This window comes from Lolium perenne, chromosome 6, assembly GCF_019359855.2.
Source record: "Lolium perenne isolate Kyuss_39 chromosome 6, Kyuss_2.0, whole genome shotgun sequence".
Classification (NCBI taxonomy): domain Eukaryota; kingdom Viridiplantae; phylum Streptophyta; class Magnoliopsida; order Poales; family Poaceae; genus Lolium; species Lolium perenne.
Window position 1 is genome coordinate 126,811,574 of NC_067249.2, and position 18,670 is coordinate 126,830,243.

General features: G+C 46.1%; 1 protein-coding gene across 1 annotated transcript; it reads right to left on the reverse strand.

Moving 5' to 3' along the window:
• Positions 1–349: 349 nt before the first annotated feature.
• On the reverse strand, positions 350–1,719 carry LOC127330392 (probable F-box protein At2g36090). The gene has a single exon (XM_051356619.2). It carries the CDS (start codon positions 1,533–1,535, stop codon positions 624–626), a length of 912 nt encoding a protein of 303 aa, XP_051212579.1. The 5' UTR covers positions 1,536–1,719; the 3' UTR covers positions 350–623.
• Positions 1,720–18,670: the final 16,951 nt, after the last annotated feature.

The window sequence follows — 18,670 nt, forward strand, 5'->3', positions numbered from 1 at the left end:
CTATTGTTCTAGAAGCTAATATTCTCACAACGCTTTGAAAATTGAGGAGAAGCGATTGATTTGTAGGTTTCTCTGAACAGGTCTTGAACGGCCGATTATAGTATAGTACGTTGACTACTCCACATTACGAGATACGATTGCCTAACTATAATTTGACAGAGATGCCTTATTGTCTGTTACATAGCAAACAAACCTCGCTAGTACAGTTGGCGAATCAAAATATATAAGATGATTATACGCGTTTCCCGGCAAGTCACTTCGAAAAAAAAAAAAGTCACTCGCATGTTAGTGTTGGTAGAATGCAAAAGCTTTTTGTTTAAACTTTGTGGTCTTGAAATGCCTGAATTTTCAGGACGTTCGCTTTACCAGTAATCAAATTTCTGCACTCCCTTCTTCTCTTTTGTCTAAGAGGAAAAACGGTGGTACATGTCTCATGAGGTACCTTTTTACCAATACAAGAAGAAACAACCAGTGAACTTGCATACTCGACGAACCATACCAATTGCTATATATATACTGAAAAAAACAGCTCTTTGAAGAGCAAAAGAATCTGGGGAAAGAATGTGTGTTGGTGTTTCCTTTGCATCCAAAGGTGAGATCACACGCACGGTAGAGTAGACTAGCTAACGTAACATGACGGAGGCGATGAAGCTGAGCACGGCGACGGCGCTGACGGCGGAGCAGCACAAGTCGACGAGCACCTCCCGCCTGGCCTTGGACTCCTTCCTCCCTCTCTTGCTGCTCACGAACTCGTCGTACCTCCTCTTGGCCTGCTCTCCTTCCTTCTCCCCTCCCTTCCTCGGCCCGGCCATCGCCGCCGCAAGAAGCCTTAGACTGCATTCACCGCTCGCCGCCGCGCCGTCGGCGTCCTCGACGGTGAGGCTGACCTCCCTGAGGCACCCGGCCTCCTCCGAGCAGGTGACGGTGGCCTCGAACTTGCAGCCGCCGAGCACCACCGCGAACCGCACCAGCGTCTCGCCCGTGTACCAGTGCCTGTCCACGGCCACCGCCCGCCGGCTCGACACGTTCACCGCGCGGCCGCTGCGCGGGTCGGCCACGATCCAGCTCAGCTCCAGCTCTGCAGGAGAGATCGAGGCCGCCGGCGCCGGGTTCTTGCAGTCCACGGCGTCCACGCGGAAGGGCGAGGTGAGGAACCACGAGGACGACGTGGAGGTCTCCACGGCCCGGGAGAAGATGGGCGCTCCCTTGTGGTAGACGTCCACCGCGGAGATCAGCTCGCCGGGGAGGTGCTGGTCGGATGAGGCAGCGGGAGCGGCCTCGTCCGACGGGAACGGGAAGGCGTCCGCGAAGAGGCGCTGCGGAGAGACGGCGGCAGAGCCGAGGATGCTGTGCTGGTGGGTGTCAAGCGACGGCCACTGCGCGAGGCAGAGCGCGCGCCATGTATCCGGGTCCGCGGCGAGTGCGCGGAGGCCGGCCGTGGCGCAGCTCGCGGCGGCCAGGGACGGGCCGTCGAGGCGGCGCAGCGCGCAGGCCAGCACGTCGGCGGGCAGGTCCTCGACGGTGGTGGTCGGCATTTTCCTGGCCTCTCGATCTCGATCGATCAGTCGCCGGCTCTACTCTTGCTGCAAGCCGGAGTCTGGCAGCTAGCGTAATCCAAGGTAGCGGCCGGAGGTCGAACTGCACTCTAGCTCCAAACTCCAGACGCCGAACGGAAGGGAATGCGATGGCTAGGAATGCGATCAAGAGCTGGTTTTATAGGAGTGCGCAATCCGCTGAACCTGTTTCGTTTCCGGCTGGGGAAGAGGCATCACGCGCGGTTTGTTTATTTTTGTTTCCCGCCGTGCCTGCTGATCGAGGCCTAGCTTGTCGTGTCTTCCCTGTTGGCCATGGTGAAAATGACGCGGTGACAGCCCGAGAGGCCGGGCACGTCCGGCCAACGGGAGAGACAACAATTACTACCTTGCTAAATTACCGCGATGCGTGCCTTGCGTGAGGGTGCCAACTGCCCAATTGGGGCGTTGCGCCGGAGTCGCGTTTTGCCGAGCCGGGACGGCCGGAGCTAGTATAGGTGTACTGGGTTTTGTTTTAAGTTATAGCTTGTTTAATTCAAATGATTTCTAAAGAAATATTGTATGACTTTTACCTATAGGATTTTTTTTCTATAGAGGTAATTTAATTCAAAGAATTGAACCCTTCAAGATTACAATGGATTGCTTTCCTACACTACAATTTCATAGAATTTGTAGCAAGAGGTTAAACCTTTTGGAAAATTTTCTATGTGTGTATGATACTATGATCGACAAGCACTCAATCTCTATAGAAATTTCCTGCATTTTTCATGTAATGTAATCAAATGGTTCCTGCAACTAATTTCCGTGTTTCTCATTCCGGTAGGATTTTACGTGCCATGACATATTGCTCCTGCATTTTCCTATTCCTATGCTTTCAAAACCTTTAAATGAGACAGGCCCTTAAACTTTTAATTTTGACTAAAGTATTAAAATAGAGTAGCTACATAAATAATATCAAATTGCTACATTATGAAACTATATTTAAAGATTTTTCGATAAAAAAATATATTACATCCGGCCTCTGCAACAAAGTAATGACTAGAGCAAGTTAGACATTAAGAATGCACGTAGTCAAAAAAGTAAAAGAAAAATGAAAACAAAGACCCGGCTGAAGCAATCAGAGACCCAAAAAAAGATAGAACCACCGGTGTAGACTATAGTTCGACTCCGAAAAGTCTTCTCCGAAACGACGCCTTCGAGAAGGTAACAATGCACAAACACCATCGACGTCAGGTCTAACCAACATGATCGGATCATGGGTTTTCACCCTAGATAAGGTCCAATCTGTTGAAAAATGCCTTCAACAAGGAAATGGGTAGGGAGTTAACATTTCCATGTTAGGCCTAGGATTTTCTCATCGGAAACTAGGACACTGAGCTCAAAGAGCACCGGCAAGAACAAGTTCAGTGATATGGTCCCCACTCACCGAGAACACTGCTGCAAAATGCCGATCATCCAACACACGTACTTCCCGCGGGCCGTTGTGAGTACTCCATGTGATCTTCTCGACTCAAGATGAGTATGCGAGATAAAATCTCTAGGACATATCCAGTTTTCTTTAGACGGAACGGCCACAGTCCAAATCAACACCTTGGTAATTGTGGCAAAGAAGATGCCAAGGCATACCCAAGGTGTATGGAGGTCACAACTAGCCATGGGATAATGTTCACCTTAGGTCACACTTTCGTGGCGTAGGCAGAGCATGCGAAGTGCCCATAGCACCATCGACCACACTCATAGATTTGACACATTTTTTTTTCTTTCGGAATGGGGCAGTGCCTGGCCTCTGCATCAATTAATGCACATAGCCTTATTTATTTATTGCAGAAAATATAGTATCAAGTCTAGTACATCAAGGATCGGCGAAAGTTGAGACAAGTATCAACCATCGGAAAGTAAAAAACAAAATAAAATTATCCATCTTGGATTCTTCTAGTGTGACGCCACCCAGTAGCCAGGAAGAAGAAATCCTGTGTAACCGTTAGCAGACGGTTGCATCCAGTAGCCATAGTTTCCCGTTGATCCTCCGGGAGAAGGTATGCCCATTGTTGAATCCAATGTGCTGCGCGCCTGATCACCTGCAAGAAATTAGTTCCGGTTTGTTTGTTAAAAATAATATCATTCTGACTTGTCCAAAGAGACCAGCATAAAGCGGACACTCCAATGCGAATCCTTGCTCTATCATCTTTATTAACCCCATTAAGCCAATTTCCAAACATATTAGTAATATTAGCAGGAGGGGTTATATTATACGTACAATAAACCATGCGCCATATGATCTTAGCAAAAGGACATGAGAGGAATAAATGTTGTATCGTTTCAGGTTCATCACAGAAAACACATTTTTGACATCCATTCCAATTTCGTTTTGCCAGATTATCTTTTGTGAGTAACACTTTATTGTTAAGAAACCACATGAAATTTTTTATCTTGAGAGGAATCTTTAATTTCCACAAATATTTCCGAAGAAATCTAGTATGACCATTCATGAGATCAAGGTACATAGACTGACTTCACCGAGAACTGCCCTGATTCAGTGAATAGATTTGACACATATAGATTCAAGCACGCACACATGCCTCCTAGGCAAGATGTTATGTCCCTGCCCTAGCCAGAGCATCCCGCGAGAAATCATGAAGTCGCATGATTGGCACCGGGATCGGAAGGAAGCGCACGACCATGTCTGGATCCCACACCTTTCGATCCAAAACCAGCGCCCCCGGAGGAGATTGCACATGGTGTGGCAACAGAGCACACTAAAGCTGCCGAGAGCTCGCCTTTTTTAAAGGCACCCGACCCGTCAAGGCCAAAGACACAAAGCCAGGTATAGGTAGCGCGTCGCTGCAGTCGTCCGTCGTGACCGCCAGCAGCCGACGCCACCACGATAGCCGCACCACCCGCACAAAAACCAGCCACCGTCTCCCACCACCAACCTACCTAGGCCCACCACCCCAGCATCCATCCCCCGCAGTGTGCGCTACAACAGCCTAACCTCCCCCCCTCCCGGGAAGTAAGCCCTGCTGCCAGCAAGACCTATGCCGGTGCGGCACACCATTCTTTGTTGTGGACTTCGGCACACTAGAGGCTTGCTCCCCCGGACCGCCCCTAAGAACGGCACGCGAGCTGGGGTCTACTTTCCCTATAAAATTGGCCAAAGTTTAAAATGTTTGACTCGAGATAAAAGCTAGAAACACATTTGTTCAGACAGATAAGTACTTCCTCTGTTTCATATTATTACTTGGCATATAAGGTTTGGTCAAATATAACTTTGGTATGTTTAATTAATTATATGTAAAATAATATATTATCAGTACACTAATGCAATCTACTATCATATCATTTACATTTGATTATAAATATATTGATATTCTACATTAAATAGTTGGTGACAAATTATAAAGTTTAACTTGAATTAAACCTTATATGCCGAGTAATATAAACCTTATACGTGGAGTACATTTTAGTATGAAAGGGAGGGAGTACATTTTAGCCCGTAGCGCTAGGCTCTGCTGACGGACGCGCGCGAGCGGTGTGTTTGCACTCGCCCGCTTGTGCGGCACGTCGCCGTCCGAGCACAACTTGCATGTTCATGAGCACCGCAGCTCTGCCGTGGATTTTATGCCCTTCCAAATGGAAAGAAATGGTTGAAGCAGTTGCGTTCCTGCTGTCATTCCGACTAAAAAACCACATCTTGTACGTCTGCCAGATTGACATAGCCAGGAGCAGCCTGCAAGGTCCGTGTCATCGTTGAATGAGCTATCCAGCTCAGGATTAGCTGAAGCAGCCTCTGCGATTAGATTGGCCTCGCGATAAAGTGGCCTTATTATGTTAAGTCTCGCGGCATAGATAGAGACATTCTTATCTCATCAGCACTTTACGTTTAGGGTCCTGAAGCATTTGCCGGCTAGTTCTTGCCCTGATGCGGTGCGCTTTTCTTGCGTTAGCATAGGCGCCCGGCCTCGTTTCTCCACAACATTTCTTTATGTCCGAAAGAACCTTCGTTTCGTCACCTGGTCAACATTTCTTCATCGGTCGTTATCGCTTATGCTTTCAGCTCTTGTGACCCACAACATCCAGCGAAATTGTAGCAAGTTTGTTTTTTTGGTTGAAAATCTTGAGTTCCTGTTTACGAGCTTCACAGATCATTGGATAGTTGGATTCATGGGAGGTTCAAACTGAATTCATTATATTTGACAACCCCTAAGTCTGGTGTTGTGTTGGATTGACAACAAGATTACTAGCGGCTTCATTTGGATGAAGCATGATTTCACCACGAAGAAAGTCCGAAAACTGTAGAGAGTGCCTTTAACAAGGAGAAGAACTTATATCCTAAATTGCTATGAGTGAAGGTTAGACCTAGGGTTTTCACTCTGGAAATCGAGACTTGGTGTCCAAAGAATACCATCAAGAACAAAGTTTCCACGTGTTTCCTCCCCCCCCCCCCTCTACCGAGACTGCAGCAAAACACCAATCAAACAGCTGTCAATCACATAATGAGTAGTGAAGCATCGTCTTCCCCTATCCGTTAGCTAGGATGCTTTCTCCTCCAAGCCTTGCCTATCCCTTTAAACACCACCGCCACAAAAATCACCGTATGGTTATCATGACGGAGGTTTCCCGGCGTACGCATGGACCTCGCCAAGGTGTGCATCTGGGGGAAGACCTAGAAGTTGGGTTGATGTGGATCTATTTTGAGCCTCTACCATGAGTCCATGACCACTCTTGGCAATGGGACATTATGCTTCTAACTTATGGCATGATCTCTCTCTCTCTCCCCCCTCTCGCTCTCTCTCCCTCTCCCTCTCGCTCTCCCTCCCTCTCGCTCTCTCTCCCTCTCTCCCTCCCTCTCCCTCTCTCTCTCTCCCTCTCTCTCTCCCTCTCTCCCTCCCTTCCCCTCTCTCTCTCCCTCCCTCCCTCCCTCTCTCCCTCCATCTCTCTCTCTCTCTTTCTCTCTCTCTCTCTCTCTCTCTCTCTCTCTCTCTCTCTCTCTCTCTCTCCCCCTCTTGGGGAAGTGGCCACTTAAGTCCCGCATGCCGAGCCTTTGTACTTTGGCAACAAACAAAGGGGGATACATCCCGAAGGAGATGTTTGGGAGGAGCGAGTTGATCGAGGGAGCGACAAGATCTCTCCAACCTTGATATTCTTACCATGTCATCGCATCTCTAGTGCCGCCCCATCGGTCTGGACGGGTGATTTTTTTGTGCGGACACCCCTTGTCCGGCCCAAACCGTCGGGGGTGTTTGTACACGTCAGCCACATAGGAACCCACCCATGGTGGGTCTCGACTATCAGCGACCCCACCAGCCGCTTGTTAGCCTATTTTATTGCCGCTATTGGGTCCTTAGGTGTTGGTTCCCCAAGAGGGGCCCATGGAGAATGGCATCGATATCAATCAGGTAATGGCCGCCATCCTCGCATATATGGCTAAAGCTGCCCTCATCCTCCACTCCGACTACCATCTTAAACTTGCACTTCTCAACCTTGATAATAATCCATACATTATGTCATCATATTATGGGCTATACATATGAATTCTTCCTTTTTGATGCAAGCCCATGAGTTATACGTAACCCACATAGATGTACCAAACACATATCTCAATAATTCACAAAGCTCAGTTGACAAAGGCTTACCATACCACAAGATCACTTGACCCCACATGGTACATTGTTGCACTTGAGTGTTGATCTTTAATAATCCAGCTTTGGTCATCTACATGATCAACCTCTGCCTTTGCTTCATTCTTCGATTGATCATATTAGATTCATCTCTTCAACTCAATGATAATGATTCAAATACTCAAGTGCGTCCTTATTTTCATGGCATACAACCTTTGAATCCAACACATGGACTTCAAGCATTGCCTATCATTACAACAAAAACAACTCAATAAAATCATTAGTCCATAGTGATTGTCATTAATTATCAAAACCACACTTAGATCTCTCCAACATCATTGCTATATTTCTCCACAATTTGTATAAACTGTTATTTCTAGCAATCCATGATAAATATGTAGCTCTGATACGTCTCAAACGTATCTATAATTTCTTATGTTCCATGCTAGTTTTATGACAATACTCACATGTTTTATATACACTTTATATCATTTTGATGCATTTTCCGGCACTAACCTATTAACAAGATGCCGAAGCGCCAGTTTCCTGTTTTCTGCTGTTTTTGGTTTCAGAAATCCTACACAGGGAATATTCTCGGAATTGGACGAAACAAAAGCCCACGGTCTTATTTTCCACGGAGCCTTCCAGAAGTCCGAAGAGGAGACGAAGAGGGGCGACGAGGCGGCCACACCCTAGGGGGGCGTGGCCCCACCCCTGGCCGCGCCGCCCTATGGGGTGGGCCCCTTGAGCGTCCCCCGACTCTGCCCCTTCGCCTATATATTATCTCCGTCGCGAAAACCCTAGTACCGAGAGCCACGATACGAGAAAAGTTACTGTGACGCCGCTGCCGCCAATCCCATCTCGGGGGATTCAGGAGATCGCCTCCGGCACCCTGCCGGAGAGGGGAATCATCACCGGAGGGCTCTACACCACCATGCCCGCCTCCGGACTGATGTGTGAGTAGTTCATCCTTGGACTATGGGTCCATAGCAGTAGCTAGATGGTTGTCTTCTCCTCTTGTGCTATCATGTTTAGATCTTGTGAGCTGCCTATCATGATCAAGATCATCTATTTGTAATGCTACATGTTGTGTTTGTTGGGATCCGATGAATATGGAATACTATGTCAAGTTGATTATTGATCTATCATATATGTGTTGTTTATGATCTTGCATGCTCTCCGTTGCTAGTAGAGGCTCTGGCCAAGTTGATACTTGTGACTCCAAAAGGGGGTATTTATGCTCGATAGTGGGTTCATGCCTCCATTGAATCTGGGACATTGACAGAAATTTCTAAGGTTATGGATGTGCTGTTGCCACTAGGGATAAAACATCAATGCTTTGTCTAAGGATATTTGTATTGTTTACATTACGCACAATACTTAATGCAATTGTCTGTTGTTTGCAACTTAATACTGGAAGGGGTGCGGATGCTAACCCGAAGGTGGACTTTTTAGGCATAGATGCATGCTGGATAGCGGTCTATGTTCTTTGTCGTAATGCCCTAAGTAAAACTCATAGTAGTCGTCATGATATGTATGTGCATTGTTATGCCCTCTCTATTTGTCAATTGCCCAACTGTAATTTGTTCACCCAACATGCTATTTATCTTATTGGAGAGACACCACTAGTGAACTGTGGACCCCGGTCCATTCTTTTACATCTGAAATACAATCTACTGCAATAATTGTTCTCTGTTGTTCTTTGCAAACAAACATCATTCTCCACACCATATGTTTAATCCTTTGTTTACAGCAAGCCGGTGAGATTGACAACCTCACTGTTAAGTTGGGGCAAAGTATTTTGATTGTGTTGTGCAGGTTCCACGTTGGCGCCGGAATCCCTGGTGATGCGCCGCACTACACTCCTTCACAAACAACCTTCACGTGGCCTTCATCTCCTACTGGTTCGATAAACCTTGATTTCTTACTGAGGGAAACTTGCTGATGTACGCATCACACCTTCCTCTTGGGGTTCCCAACGGACGTGTGCTTCACGCGTCATCAAGCTCCAACATCATTTCTATAAGTGCCCTCCCCAACAAAAAAGTTATACAAACCTTGGTATAACTTCCCCTTCGCTTTGCATATTTGCAAAGCATGTGGCCACTTCCTATAACTCCTAGAGATGATGCAGGGGAGGCCAGCCACCCGCTTCCGACATTTTCGTCGATGACCTGCAACCTTGCTGCCCGCTCCGCCATCGATCGCCTGTCGCCGCCGCCTGCCCTGCGTGCCCCAAGGTTCCATGTTGGCCCACTTGCGTCTCCCCGATGCTCCCAGATGTCCTCAACGCCCCGCTTGCGCACCATCGCATGCGAGCACATCAGAGCACGGTAGTGACCCGTGCCACCCAAAGATTCATGCGACCACCGGCGCTGCCTCGACCTCAGGCGAGTCCCCATCTCGAGCCCTTCTCGCGCCCCATCGCCTCCATGCAGATCGATTTCGTCGATCGTTTGAGTGCGCGCCATTTGATTCGAACTAGAGGTGGCTGGTGCAGGCGATTCATGTTGCAGGGGAGCTCCGCCGTGCACCCCAGGGCTCCCTCTCGGCATAGGCCACCCCTCCTACGCACCCTCGCAACACCATGTGGTGGGAGGTCGGCGGCTTCACACTCCACCGCTGGCTTGGGCGGCCGGCTGACATGGGCACATGCGTGGGCGGGCATCCGGTTTGTGTGACCGGTGGGAGGGCGGCATGCATGGGCAGACCGGTGGCTTCGGTGGCCGGCTATGTGTGAGGGGAAGAAGAGGAAAAGTGAGAAGAGAGGAAAAAAAGAAGAAGAAAAAGAGAAAAGGGTGTGTGGGTAGGCCGGTGGGCAGTGTTGGATTGGTATTATAGGAAGGCTAGAAAAGCAGATTTTGGTGTGAATTTCTACACCTTTTCCCACTCCTTTATATACCTAAAATTTAGCAATTCAATATAGAAATGCTATTTGAGATTCTCTTAGGGGCTTGATGTATGTTCCATGCCTCTGTGGCATCTTCTGCCTGCGGATTCTGCTGGCCACTTGGGTGCTCCTAGAACAATGCTAGAAGTCTTCTACAACAAGGTTCTACGCTCCACATCTGATCGTTGCGGCTTCCTTGGTTTTCAATGCTTAAGTGGGAAACAAGATCCTAGAGGACAGTTCGAGACTGTCGAAAAAATCCATGCGATTAAAACACTAGTGTGCATAATATCCTTCCTAAAGGCACCGTAAAGGTGTTGTACTCTCTTCCTTCCAGTTATAGCTCCGAGGGGAACCCGAGATGTTCATCTTTCTGGATCGGACAATGGTGGCACCTGGCATTGCATCTCGTCTCGTGGGCATCAATTGGCATGGTGTCGGGCCGGGGCTCCCTAGTTGTGTGGCATTTTTTTGGCAACAATAATGGTGTCAAGAGATGTTGGGCTACACCATGGTTTAAGGGAGTGAGCATTGCCAGCTGTGCAATGGGCCTCTCGTGTTTCACCTTTCGTTGTGGAGTCAAGGCTTCCGTGGAGGATCCTTGTGGTGACGATTACACCTCAAGGATGTTCTTTCGCAGGTGCCGTGGTAGGTATAAGCTCTTCATATTGTTTGATGCTCAGAGTCCAAGTTGTCTATCATGAAGTGTGTGGTTGATTGTTTGGCATATTTCAAAGTGAGATTCATGCGGCGACTCGTGCTGATCGCTCCTCACTTGTGGTAAAGTCGGGGCCAATGGAACTGGACAATGGATGATTATGATGACTCTTGTAGGCAACCTTGATGGTTGGGTCCGTGTCTCGTGGGGTGACATGTTCCATGGCAGTAGTTTCACAGACATGTTTGTGTCTGTTTTGATGAACTTTTTCCACAAGTTAACTACTCCCTTCGCTCTATATTAGTTGCCAGTAATATAGATGTATCTAGATATATTTTAGTTTTAGGTACATCCATACTTTTTTTCTCAAAAAGGGAGCATCGTCCCAGCCTCTGCATCAGTTGATGCACACGGCTTTTTCTTTATTAAAAGTACGAATATCCATACTAGTGGTAAGTAATATGAATCGGATGGACTAGATAATTTTCTTATTTCTAATCAACAAAAATGTGAGTCTTCTTGTTTACATTTTTTTCTAACCTAGCTTTGTATAGCATAACGAAACTAGATATTGTGATAAATATTTGAGTTCAGAAATTACCATTAGCAACGAGCTACACGTGTATGTAAACTTATAAATAAACGCCGAGCTACACACATATGTTAGTCGCTAAGAGCATCTCCACCGGCATCCCCTAAATAGGCGTCGGCAGGGGCGCTGACACCTCCGTTTGGGGGACGCCGGCACTACATTCTCTATTTGGGGGAGCTGTTCCCACACCGGCGCCTCCAAACAGGCGGCCCCGATAGAAGTTTTTTTACACAAACTACATATTATACTTAAATTTTCATTTTAATGTCATTGAAGATCAAGGAATGAATAATATTTTCGGGTAAATCCGACTAAAACATTATTCACCCCTCAACCCCGGATGACATATGAAATTTGTTTAATCTCTAGACTACTACCTACTGACCACTTGGCTCGAGGTGGAGCTGCTCTCTCTGGTGGTCTCTCCTCTGCTCTCTCCACTGCTCCTCCGTCGATAATCCTCTGCTCCCTCCGCCACGAACGTCAAGTAGGCGGCTCTATCCGCGGCCACCGCCTCATGACGGCAGTTGCCGCTCTAGGTCCTCCCGCCGCCGACGGTGATCCAACTCCTGCCTCTGTAGGCGGAGCTGCAACTCCGCCAAACGCCGCCGCTCGCAGACTTTCTCCTGAATCTGCGTTTCCTCCTATAGCGTCATGGCGGTAAAATATCCCGCGCGACGCCCTGGCGTCACTGACAGGCGGCTCCCACGCCCAAAAAATTCAGCCTCGCGAGGCGCCGGCGCGCCCGATTCGCGCCCTTGGCGAAGGGGCCGGCACGGGGTTGCCGGCGATTCTATTTGTAGGATAACGTTGCATAGAAAACAAAAATTTTCCTACCGCGAACACGCAATCCAAGCCAAGATGCAATCTAGAAGACGGTAGCAACGAGGGGGTATCGAGTCTCACCCTTGAAGAGATTCCAAAGCCTACAAGAGGAGGCTCTTGTTGCTGCGGTAGACGATCACTTGCCGCTTGCAAAAGCGCGTAGAAGATCTTGATCACGATCGGTTCCGGCGCCACGAACGGGCAGCACCTCCGTACTCGGTCACACGTTCGGTTGTTGATGAAGACGACGTCCACCTCCCCGTTCCAGCGGGCAGCGGAAGTAGTAGCTCCTCTTGAATCCGACAGCACGACGGCGTGGTGTCGGTGGCGGTGTAGAAGTCCGGCGGAGCTTCGCTAAGCTATGCGGGCAATATGGAGTGGAGGAGCTTGGCTAGGGTTTGGGAGGGGTGGCCGGCCACTCTATGGGGGGCGGCCAGCTTGTGGTCTTGGGGTGGCCGGCCCCCTCCCTTGGCCCCTCATTATATAGGTGGATCCCAAGTGTTGGTGTCCAAGTCTTCGAATAAGACCCGAAACCAAAACCTTCCATAGGAGGGGGAAACCTAGCCCAACTAGGACTCCCACCCAAAGGTGGGATTCCCACCTCCCATGTGGGGGGTGGCCGGCCCCCCTATGGTGGAGTCCACTTGGGACTCCACCCCATCTAGGGCTGGCCGGCCATGGAGGTGGAGTCCCTTGTGGACTCCACCTTCCTTGGTGGTTTCTTCCGGACTTTTCTAGAACCTTCTAGAACCTTCCATAGAACCTTCCGCGACATTTTATTTCACATAAAATGACATCCTATATATGAATCTTATTTTCCGGACCATTCCGGAACTCCTCGTGATGTCCGGGATCTCATCCGGGACTCCGAACAAATATTCAAACTCCATTCCATATTTCAAGTGCTACCATTTCAACATCCAACTTTAAGTGTGTCACCCTACGGTTCGAGAACTATGCGGACATGGTTGAGTACTCACTCCGACCAATAACCAATAGCGGGATCTGGAGATCCATAATGGCTCCCACATATTCAACGATGACTTTAGTGATCGAATGAACCATTCACATATATTACCAATTCCCTTTGTCTCGCGATATTTTACTTGTCCGAGGTTTGATCTTCGGTATCACTCTATACCTTGTTCAACCTCGTCTCCTGACAAGTACTCTTTACTCGTACCGTGGTATGTGGTCTCTTATGAACTCATTCATATGCTTGCAAGACATTAGACGACATTCCACCGAGAGGGCCCAGAGTATATCTATCCGTCATCGGGATGGACAAATCCCACTGTTGATCCATATGCCTCAACTCATACTTTCCGGATACTTAATCCCACCTTTATAGCCACCCATTTACGCAGTGGTGTTTGGTGTAATCAAAGTACCTTTCCGGTATAAGTGATTTACATGATCTCATGGTCATAAGGACTAGGTAACTATATATGTATCGAAAGCTTATAGCAAATAACTTAATGACGAGATCTTATGCTACGCTTAATTGGGTGTGTCCATTATATCATTCACACAATGACATAACCTTGTTATTAATATCATCCAATGTTCATGATTATGAAACTAATCATCCATTAATCAACAAGCTAGTTTAAGAGGTATACTAGGGACTTCTTGTTTGTCTACATATCACACATGTACTAATGTTTCGGTTAATACAATTCTAGCATGATATATAAACATTTATCATAAACATAAAGATATAAATAATAACCACTTTATTATTGCCTCTAGGGCATATCTCCTTCAGTCTCCCACTTGCACTAGAGTCAATAATCTAGATTACATTGTAATATACCTAACACCCATGGCATTCTGGTGTTGGTCATGCTTTGCCCTAGGGAGAGCTTTAGTCAACGGATCTGCTACATTCAGATCAGTGTGTACTTTGCAAATCTTTACTTCTCCATCTTCGATGTACTCGCGAATCGAGTGGTAACGCAGCTTGATATGCTTCAGCCTCTTGTGTGACCTTGGCTCTTGTGCATTGGCGATGGCACCCATATTATCACAGTAAATGATTAATGGGTCCAATGCACTAGGAACCACACCGAGCTCTACAATGAACCTCTTCATCCATACCGCTTCTGATGAAGCCTCAAGCCGCTTATGTACTCGATTCTCGTTGAAGACTTCGCCACCGTGCACCGCTTCGAGCTTGCCCACTTCGCAGCACCATTCAATATAAACACGTACCCAGATTGTGACTTAGAGTCATCAGGATCAGTGTTCCAACTTGCATCGGTGTAACCGTTTACAACAAGCTCTTGGTCACCTCCATAACAAAGAAACATATCCTTAGTTCTTTTCAAGTACTTCAGGATATTCTTGACCGCTGTCCAGTGTTCCATTCCTGGATCACTTTGATATCTGCTAGTCAAACTAACAGCATGTGCTATATCCGGTCTAGTACATAGCATGGCATACATGATAGATCCTATCGCCGAGGCATAGGGGATGTTACACATCCTTTCTCTTTCTTCTCGCTCGTAGCCGGTCCTTGAGTTTTACTCAATACCTTGCCTCGGTAACATAGGTAAGAACCCTTTCTTACTTTCGTCCATTCTAAACTTCTTTAGAATCTTGTCCAGATATGTACTCTGTGATAGCCCTATTAGGCGTCTTGATCTATCTCTATAAATCTTGATGCCTAATATATACGATGCTTCACCAAGGTCTTTCATTGAAAAACTATTATTCAAATAACCCTTAACACTGCTTAATAGTTCTATATCATTCCCGATCAATAATATGTCATCTACATATAATATCAGGAATGCTACAGAGCTCCCACTCACTTTCTTGTAAATACAGGCCTCTCCATGACCTTTGTATAAACCCGAAGTCTTTGATCACCTTATCAAAGCGTCGGTTCCAACTTCTTGATGCTTGCTTCACCATAGATTGAACGCTGAAGTTTGCATACTTTGTCAGCATTTTTAGGATCGACAAAACCTTTGGGTTGTACCATATACAACTCTTCCTCAATGTCTCCATTAAGGAACGCTGTTTTGACATCCATCTGCCAAATCTCATAATCGAAAAATGCAGCTATTGCTAACAAAATCCTCACAGATTTTAGCTTCGCTACAGGTGAGAAAGTCTCATCGTAGTCAACTCCTTGAATTTGTCGGAAACCCTTTGCGACAAGTCGAGCTTTATAGACAGTAATATTACCATCAGCATCTTTTTTTCTCTTGAAGATGCATTTATTCTCGACAGCCTTTCGGCTATCGTAAGTCTACCAAAGTCCATACTTTGTTATCATACATGGATCCCATTTCGGATTTCATGGCTTCTTGCCATTTGTTGGAATCTGGGCTCATCATCGCTTCTTCATACGTCAGGGTCCTCATCATTGTTATCTACAATCATGACATTTAGACAAGGATCATACCAATCAGAGTGGCACGTTCCCTTGTCGATCTGCGAGGTTCAGTAGTTTCCTCGTTCAAGTTTCATGATCATTATCATTAGCTTCCACTGTTGCCGGTGTAGGCGATACAGTACAACTTCCGATCGCGCTACTCTGATCAACGAGTATAGATTCATCAATCTCATCGAGTTCTACTTTTCTTCCAGTCACTTCTTTAGTGATAAATTCTTTCTCAAGAAAGGTTCCGTTCTTAGCAACAAAGATTTTGCCTTCGGATCTGTGATAGAAAGTGTACCCTATAGTTTCCTTAGGGTATCCTATGAAGACGCATTTCTCCGCTTTGGGTTCTAGCTTGTCCGGTTGTAACTTCTTTACATAGGCTTCGCAACCCCAAACTTTCAGAACGACACTTAGGTTTCTTATTAAACCATAATTCATACGGTGTCGTTTCTACGGATTTTGATGGTGCTCTATTTAAAGTGAATGCGGCTGTCTCTAATGCATAACTCCAAAATGATAACGGCAAATCAGTAAGAGACATCATACTACGAACCATATCTAAGAGAGTTCGATTACGACGTTCGGACACACCGTTTCGTTGTGGTGTTCCTGGCGGTGTCAATTGTGAAAGTATTCCGCATTTCTTTAAATGCATGCCAAACTCATAACTCAAATATTCACCTCCACGATCAGATCGTAGAAATTTGATCTTCTTGTTACGTTGATTTTCTACTTCACTTTGAAATTCCTTAAACTTCTCGAAAGTTTCGGATTTATGTTTCATGAAATAGATATACCCATATCTACTCAGATCATCTGTGAAGGTTAGAACATAACGATAACCACCGCGCGATGCTACGCTCATTGGTCCATATACATCTGTATGTATGATTTCCAATAAGTCAGTAGCTCGCTCCATCATACCAGAAAATGGAGTCTTTGTCATTTTACCCATTAGACATGCTTCGCATCTATCAAGTGACTCAAAGTCAAGTGATTCAAGTAATCCATCAGTATGGAGTTTCTTCATGCGTTTCACTCCAATATGACCAAGACGATTGCCACATATAAGTAGAATTATCATCAAGTTTAATTCGCTTAGCATCAATGTTATGTATATGCGTATCACTACTATCGAGATCTAATAGAAATAAGCCATTCTTTTGTGGTGCTCGACCATAAAAGATATTATTCATAAAAATAGAACAACCATTATTCTCAGACTTGAATGAATAACCGTCTTGCATTAAACAAGATCCAGATATAATGTTCATGCTCAACGCAGGTACATAATAGCAATTATTTAGGCTTAAAACTAATCCCGAAGGTAGATGTAGAGGAAGTGTGCCGACTGCGATCACATTGACCTTGGATCCGTTTCCAACGCGCATCGTCACTTCATCTTTCAGCAGTTGTCGTTTATTCTTTAGTTCCTGTTTCGAGTTACAAATATGAGCAACCGAACCAAGGTATCAAATACCTGTGTACTAGAACGAGAACCAATTGAAATGAACATCTATAACGTGTATATCAAATATACCTTCTTTCTTCTTCTTGACAAGGCCGCTCTTCAGATCAGCCAGATACTTTGATCAATTAATCTTCCAGTGTCCCTTCTCCTTGCGTAATAGCACTCAAGATCGTGCTTAGGGCCGTTCTTAGGTTTCATAGGAGGCGTGGCAGCTTTCTTGCCACCCTTCTTGAATTTTCCCTTAGACTTGCCCTATTTCTTAAAACTGGTGGTCTTGTTGACCATCAACACTTGGTGCTCTTTCTTGATCTCAATCTCAGCAGCTTTTAGCATGCCAAAAAGTTCAGGTAACTCCTTGTTCATGTTCTGCATATTGTAGTTCATCACAAAGTTCTTGTAACTTGGTGGCGGTGATTGAAGGACACGATTAATCCCTCTGTTAGGAATCACTATTCCCAAGTCATCGAGTTTCTTCGCATGCCCGGTCATGGCGAGCATGTGCTCACTAACGGAGCTGCCTTCTTCCATCATACAGCTGAAGAAATGTTTCGATGCTTCATAGCATTCCATGGCCGCATGAGTCTCGAATATAGCTTTCAGCTCATTCATCAACTCATGACGATCATGGTGCTCAAAAAGTTTTTGAAGATCGGATTCCAGATCGCACAGGATGGCACACTGAACTTGAGAGTACCGAGTTTTCCGAGTCGCGTAAACAGCTTTTACTTCATCGGATTCATCTTCTGCAGGAGGGTCACCTAGCGGTGCATCAAGCACAAATTGCAGATTTCCGCCAGAGAGGAAAATCCTCACATGACGGAACCAGTCGGTGAAGTTGCTACCGTTGCTCTTAAGTTTCTCTTTCTCTAGGAACTGATTAAAATTGATTGGGGACGCCATCTCTACAACATATATTTGCAATAGTTTAGACTAAGTTTATGACAAATTGAGTTCAAATTTTAATTCAACATAATTAAAAACCTAAGTGAACTCCCACTCAAAACAATATCCCTCGCATTGTCTTAGTGATCACACGAACCAAATCCACCGCACCTAAACCCGATCATCACGAGAAAAGGTGTGATTTCAATGGCGAACACTCAAAGTGTTCATCATATCAACCATATGATTCATGCTCTACCTTTCGGTATCACGTGTTCCGAGACCATGTCTGTACATGCTAGGCTCGTCAAGGCCACCTTAATATCCGCATGTGCAAAACTGTCTTGCACCCGTCATATGTACTTATTGAATCTATCACACCCGATCATCACGAGGTGCTTCGAAACGACAAGACTTGGTAACGGTGCTACTAAGGATGAACACTTTATTATCTTGAGATTTTAGTGAGGGATCATCTTATAATGCTACCGTCGCGATCTAAGCAAAATAAGATGCATAAAAAGGATTAACATCACATGCAGTTCATATGTGATATGATATGGCCCTTTTGTTCTTGCGCCTTTGATCTTCATCTCCAAAGCACGGATATGATCTCCATCATCTTCGGGCATGATCTCCATCATCGTCAGCGTAGCGTCAAGGTCAATGGCGCCGTCTTCATGATTGTCCTCCATGTAGCAACTATTACAACTACTTTGAAATACTACTCAACATGAAATTTAAAGACAACCATAAGGCTCTCGCGGTTGCCACAATACAATAATGATCATCTCATACATATTCATCA